This window comes from Clupea harengus, chromosome 21 (genome assembly GCF_900700415.2).
Source record: "Clupea harengus chromosome 21, Ch_v2.0.2, whole genome shotgun sequence".
NCBI classification, from domain to species: domain Eukaryota; kingdom Metazoa; phylum Chordata; class Actinopteri; order Clupeiformes; family Clupeidae; genus Clupea; species Clupea harengus.
This window is the reverse complement of record NC_045172.1, coordinates 5842209-5849708: the sequence shown is the minus strand read 5'-3', so window position 1 is coordinate 5849708 and position 7500 is coordinate 5842209. Positions and strand designations below refer to the sequence as shown.

Genomic DNA, 7500 nt, shown 5'->3' with positions numbered 1-7500 from the left:
CCCCAGGGAGAGAGAGAGAGAAAGAGATATATAGAAATATAGAAAAATAAGAAATAGTGAGACTGTGAAAAAGAGACTGGGACAGGAGCAGACAGGAGGAGACAGGAGAATGACAGGGGAATGGAGATGGGAGAGATGGAGAGAGAGTAAGTCAGAGGCAGAGAGATACCATATGTGACTATAAGGAGGGAGAGGGAGAGAGAGAGAGAGAGAGAGAGAGAGAGAGAGAGAGAGAGAGTCTGGTATTCTATTGGTTACTCTATTAAGACGCTTTGAGACCGCTAAAAGAGAGCGCAATGGACTTGATTACTTAGGCAGGGAGTTCACTTTGATCGCTTCAATTGTGGGATTGCCTGCAACGTCTGAGGCAGGGACAGCTTTCAGTATGCTCTGAAGCTAACACCAACACACATGCGCACACACACACACACACACACACACACACACACACACACACACACACACACACACAAACTCACACCAATGCACGCACACACATACACGCACATCCTGAGACATATTAAAAAAATTGAAAGGTACACACTCACACATACTCCTACAACAGACACACACACACACACACACACACACACACACACACACACACACACACACACACACACACACACACACCCTGAGAATAACACACATCCCGAGAAACACATATACACACACCCTGAGAACATTCACACTTACAGAGAAGTACATGTGCACACATGCAGTCGCAGTCACACACACACACACACACATCAACAGATGGGCTTCCTGAAAAACACTGTCCCCGTGCCAGGATCTGAGCCCTCTCTGCTTCTCACCTGTTCCTCTGATGGCAGGTCAGGCTGGCGTGCTAACATGCACTTGGTAGGTGGGCCGCCAAGACAATGCTGATTTCACTCCCAATTTCATCTTGAGCCGCTTCCCAGAACTGCTCTTCGGGAAGAGGCCTCGAGGCATATCTGGACATGCGGCCTGCTAGTTTTGCTAGCGCAAGCTTTGTGCTTTTCTCATGAGACGAGAACACGTACAATGATGGAGTTGGTACACATGGCTAGGGAATACCCTCTCCTCGTCACACCACCTAGAGACCTAGAGTGAATGGTGTGAACTGCCACCCATACCAACACCACCACCACCACCCTATACCAACACCACCAGCACCCTATACCAACACCACCAACAATTTACCACTCAGATGGCTTCATGCAGTCTTTGCAGACACGAACACAGAGGTGGTCTTTGTAAAAGGACACTTTTAACAAAGCATAATTTTATCTCAAAAAGAACTTTCTAGAAAGAACAGCTCTTCACCCAGCTGCTTCAGTTATTGTGCCCGTGCCGTGTTTCAAAGGTAAGTGCCAACGGCAGCAGCCTGACCTCCTGACCCCCGTCTGATTTGTGTGGTGATTAGCTATGCCAGCCCACATACTTATGCATCAGTAGCCAGGCCTGGTGCTGTTGAGAGCTCTCTTAATTGCAGTGTTACCACCGTCATTCAGCCCATACGCTTCTCAGATCAGACCTCTCTCTCACCTCTCTCTCCCTCCCTTTCTCTCTTTCTTTCTTCTGATCTTGACATCTCTCCACCTTTCTTTTTTTATATATCACCTTTCTCTCTCTGTCTCTCTTTCTTTCTTTTTTTCTTTCTTCTCATCCTGAAACCCCTCCACCTCTCTTTCTTTCTGTTTTTCTCACCTTGAAATCTCACCTCCTCATCTCAATCTCTCTCTATAACATCTCATCCCTGGTTCTTCCCAAAAGGAAGCATCCTTCTTTCTATTTCCAGCTCAACCCAAAGCAGTAAGGATTGGTCGATTTAGAGGTTAATGCAGAGAAAAGCTGAACTGGGACCTGAGTCCGTTTTCCGCAGAGACTTCAAACCGGATGATAAAATAAAACAACTTGGCCAGCTGGGAAATTGATCTGCAATCAGCGTCTGTCTCCATGGAGAGTCTAGGGAGACAGTCTGTGGCCATATGGGAGTCTGATCTGGAGTCAGAGCCTCAGCGGATGAAGAGCCTTGGCGTGTGATGTGGCTGAATGCAGAGGACTGATCTGATCTGGGGACTGTGGCTCCTGGTCTGAGAGGGCTGGATGAGTCTAGCTTAATTTGGCATGGGAACAGGTAACACACACACACACACACACACACACACACTTCTTGCCAGATCGTTTGGACATAGTGAAAGCAGCGTGATTTAGGTTGCAAATGTCTTTAAAGGGGCTCCCCCTGGTGCACTACTGAAAGCTGGGTGGCGCACACACACACACACACACACACACACACACACACACTCCTCCACTTATTTTGAACAGCATGTCTTCTCCTCTATGGTGTGTATTATACAGCCTTTTCTTCAAATCTTTCATGGGCCTCGTAACAACAGTTCCGCTAAAACAACATGTCACTGTGTTACTGTGACCTTGTCTCCTGAAGTGTGCTAACACAAATCTGTATCTGGTGTCAAAACACACTTCTGTCTCTGGTGCTGTGGAGAATGTGATCTTATCGCTGATGTGTGTGTGTGTGTGTGTGTGTGTGTGTGTGTGTGTGTGTGTGTGTGTGTGTGTGTGTGTGTGTGTGGGTGCTACTGTGTTGGTGCAAATGGCTAAAATGGTGGCCTCCTAAGGGGATGAATGCTGAGCACAATAGAAACAATCTTCCAGGGAGAGTGGAAGCAACTGGCGATTAGCATAGCAATTATGATGCCAGCGCTGCTGTTAAGGTGCAGAAAGCCGCAATCTGTTTTTGACAGGGAACGTGTGTGTGTGTGTGTGTGTGTGTGTGTGTGTGTGTGCACAAACACAAGTAAATCTGCATGCATGCATACACAAACACACACATAATCTGCATGTCCGGACACAAACACACACACACACAGATGCTCTCACCTACACACAACAGATGCTCTCACCTACACACACACACAAATGTTGCCCTCTCTGGTTCTGTAATACACACACACACACACACAGACACACACGGGCAAACATGCTCTGCATCACCTAGGACCTGTCTGGAATACATAAGAAAGCTTTTTCTCTAGGGACGTCTCTCCCTCTCTCTCTCTCTCTCTCTCTCGCACACACACACACACACACACACACACACACACACACACACACACACCGCCCACCACACAAGAAAGGCTCCCCTCATTACCATGCACATCCTGAACAAACACACACACACACACACACACACGCACACACACGCACGCCAGTAGACCTAATGTATCATTGAGGAAAAATAAAAAGTGCTCTGTGAATGAATGCCGTCGGGCTAATAATATTATGCTCTCCTCTGTTCGCCCAATAAAAGAGCTATTTCCATAATGTGATAAGAAGAGCCTGATGGAGGCTAACAACCTCATTTCAAAAAGCGCTTCCTCAGTGAACACACACTCACACTCACACACTCACACACAAAAACACACAAACAAGGGTAGACAGTCAAACAGACACACATACATAAACACTTGTGTGCGCGCACACACACACACACACACACACACACACACACTCCACATTATGAAAGCCACTTCTCCAGGAAGGCGCATCTCTCTCAGGGTGGGTGTGCTGTGAATGAGTCGTCGTCGTCGCTGGCGGCAGCTAACTGTTGGAGCGGCACATAAACTCAGCAGGGCGTGGCGCCATAAATGCCACCGGTGTGATGGAGGAGACGGGAGCAAGCGGCGGCATAACACCCTTCCCAGGTAGGAGGCCAGTCGCTGGGACACATCTGGATTCAGACCAGCCTCGCAGATCCCGGCTGGAACATCTACACGGACGTTTACTCATTTGGCAGATGCTTTTATCCGACACAATGTAGGTGTCGATGAGCGCATGATAACACCAGAAGGAAAACTGCAGATGAAAGAAAAGAAAGATAAAAAAAAAAATACCCACACACAACCAAATATGGGAAACGAACGCCACAAAACTTTTTCGTTTCAGTTTCACCAAACTGTCAGAAAAGTGCGAAGTGCCCAAGAAACTGCAATTAATAAATGAGAAGGAAACAGGGGAGCCAGGGGATGAAAGGAACAAACGAATACGATGAATAGGATTTTTCACTTGGCAGAGGAGGGACTGAGGGGGTAGTCCAGAGACAGCGGTACATGGGAGCAAATAACAGTAGCTAGCTGACTGCCACATCCATCCACAGTCCCCAAGTTGATTCACAAAGGCCTGCGACCCCATTATGATCAGCCCCATGCTGTAAGTATCAGCAAAACCCAACTCCATTGTGGGATGCAGGGCCGTCTACACTAAACGTCTTTGGGCAGCACTACACCCAGAGTTCCAGCTAAGCTGGCCAGCATAACAGAAGTGACTGGACTGTAGCGACCTTTAAAAAGCCCATAGCGTCCACGGCTGTACCGTCCTCCCAAAAACAAACCTTTACCTTCACGCATCTCCAGGTCATTTGAAATGCAGTGAATTGTCTTACTTACGCCAGGCATAAACCCCACCAAGGACACTGAGGGAGAACCCATACTGATGGGGAAAAACAACAACAAACAACAACAACAACAACAATGATTTCTGTATCATACCGTCAGCCGCTTTTGGATACAAGTGTCTGCTGAATGAATGTAACTGTTTATAAAGCAGTTCATAATTTCCTTCCAATCACACTGCGAATTGAGACGCCGGAGGGAGTCGTACACTTCCGCTGGTACGGTGTGATTTACAGTGCAAACACAAGGGATAATCTTCCATCTGTTAGGACCCTATTAGAGTCGGTAATGAATATGGGTGGTGATATTATCAGGGGCGTTCTCAGCCATTATGCCAGCCTCCCTGCGCCAGAGCAGATCCCATCGCCTAATCCCCTCATTCGCCCAACACAAGGTTACCTTCATCGTCCACAAGAGTGGTCTGAATGTGTGTGTGTGTGTGTGTGTGTGTGTGTGTGTGTGTGTGTGTGTGTGTGTGTGTGTCTGGGTGATAGAGAGACGGAGAAAGCATGGGAGACAGAGAGAAACAAAGTAAGGCAGTGACATCTGTGCCAGTTTACATTTACATTTACATTACATTTTACAGTTGAGATTAGCTTGTAGGCAATCACATGGTGTGTGTGTGTGTGTGTGTGTGTGTGTGTGTGTGTGTGTGTGTGTGTGTGAAAATGCGCATGTGTTTGAGGTAGCAGATCTCTTAAGAATCAAAGAGTGCACGGATAAGGATGTTCAAGAGTGTGTCAATGCTTGGCATGGTGAGGGTGATGTAGAGAAGAAAGAGTGAGTCTTTGCTTGGCATGGTGAGGGTGTGTGTGTGTGTGTGTGTGTGTGTGTGTGTGTGTGTGTGTGTGTGTTGAGAGTGTGTCTATGCTTGGCATGGTGAGGGTGATGTAGAGAAGAATGAATCCACCAGTAGAGCAGTAGACCAGGCCACACAACCTCTCTGCCTGACTGCTTTGGATGATGCATAAGACAGATGCCTAGGACAGCATACACAGCTCCTACTCAATGCTGTAACCGTAGGTAGACAATGTCTGTGCATTATGAGGACATTATCTAGACAGAAATGCATCCTTAAGTCACATCAGCACCCCCACCACCACCACCACTTTGGTCACCATAATCCTCTCCACACTGTGTTCACTCTACCCCTCTCTTTCCCTTTTACAAACATAGTTCAGGAAGAGAGAATAAAATAATGAATAAATGCCTAAGCAAACAGTTGTGTAAGCACTGGAAACTGATGGGAATCCCTCTCTTTCAAACACACACACACACACACACACACACACCCACTGAAAGCAGACAGGTTTGCCAGCTGTCAACACAGCTAGGTCCCCCCCCCCCCACCTTCACTGGAAGGCTACAACCTTGCCCACCACAACACAGACATGGAGGAGGGGTGTCTGAGTGTCCCTGAACAGTGGGGCTTTGCATAATGCCATGTGACGTCACGGGCAGCCCTAGTTTTACAGAACCAGCATACCGTTACACACTCTGTATGGACAGCTGGATGTTTACTTAAAATATTGAGGTCAAGTATTCTCCTGCGAGGGGCTACGCACAAGAGGCACTCCAGTGACGAGTCCTACTGCTGCAACTCAAAGCCTTCACTTTCAAACGATGCCAGCTGCATCTGACTTACGGAGAGACACATGTATACAAATAATGAATGCCCTGCTGCGGATAAGAAGGATATAAAAGACATGATCTATGATGAATAAGAGGGTGAAATACAAGATAACTGAATAAGTTTCCCAAAATATATTTTATTCAATTTCTTTCGCGATATAAAGACAATAATTATCTTCATGCGGAATCGTATTCAGTGATTATTTTCGTCGAGCGGTTGACTTGTTTAGAGAAGTGCCGTATGTGAATGCCACGATACAAGTATCACATCTGAGCAAACCCATCAGTCACGCAGGCGGTGCGCGGAATACAAACGGTGCACCTGGCCCGGATCTCAGTCGTCTACCGTAATCGGTCACGGCCGTCATACCAGCAGACACAGACGTCAACCGTGTCTTCTTCAATGAACACATCGTGGAAAAAAGACTTTGACTGACTGGGTTTGCTTCGAATAATAAACTAGAGATGAAGAGTGGATATTTTAAAGCATTTCCTGAGCCTTCATGCCGTAGAGGCTTACAGAACGTAGGTCGCAAAACAAGGCACTTGTTCCTAATGAATATTCGTATTGCCCCACGCACAGGAGGTGAAAAAAATACTTCAAAGATGACTTCGGAACGTTTCTGCATCGCGTAGTCACTTGAGCCAAGGGGCTTCAAAACAACGAGGCGCACAGGGTGACATTCTCCTTCTCTCCCACTCTATCCGATCTCGTCCTGCATCCTCTGAGCTGTCAGAACAACCCGCACGGACATTATCAAGCGAAAATGTCAGCACTTTCCTCCACCGGTCTCATGTAGCACTGGCCCCACCACAGAGATGCTCGCACCCACACTCACGCCGCGGGTAGTCACACACACACACACACACACACACACACACACACACAAGTACGTACACACACGGGAAGAATGGGAGAATTGAAAGGCACGGTACCTTTGTTCACTCTCCGCAATATCTGACATCGGCATTTGAAAGAAACCGCTATCATACTAGCTCAGTGCTTGCGCTCCAAGTGCTTGTGAGAGGGCTCTGATAACGTTGTTTCTGCACTCGAGCATCCGGATTCCCGGCACATCGCAGGCGCCTTGTCCCAACGGAGAAGGGCAGACTTCCCGTGCTTCCCGACCGCGTGCCAGCTGCAAAGATTGGGATCTTGCCTCTAATCCGCTCGTTCGGTTTCAGCGCAGCTCGAGGTTCGCCATCAATATTACAGCTTTGCGGAGACAAATCATATTTTTGCTCTCCGGTGTAAAGAAACAGCCAGATTTCGCAGCCCGCGCTCAGTCTAGAGGGCGGCGAGTGTATACAGGCTGCACAGCTCGTGCTGTCGTCTTCCTCAGCGCATCCATTTGACGGGGGTCTTTTGAAGTTACTCTAGCCGCTTTGCCATGGACAGCTGGTTACC

The 7500-nt window shown here is 47.7% G+C and overlaps 1 protein-coding gene across 2 annotated transcripts in view; it reads right to left on the bottom strand.

Annotated features, from left to right (window-relative positions):
* Nucleotides 1-7500, bottom strand: part of grip1 (glutamate receptor interacting protein 1) — a 125822-nt gene that overhangs the window by 109767 nt on the left and 8555 nt on the right. The window contains exon 1 of one of the 2 annotated variants that reach the window (XM_031558183.2): nt 7029-7500. This exon is cut by the window's right edge and continues 677 nt beyond it. The exons of the other annotated variant lie outside the window; for it this stretch is intronic. Within the exon in view, the coding sequence (XP_031414043.1) occupies nt 7029-7083 (55 nt within the window). The 5' untranslated portion in view covers nt 7084-7500. The remainder of the gene's footprint in view (nt 1-7028) is intronic. 2 annotated transcript variants of the gene reach the window in all.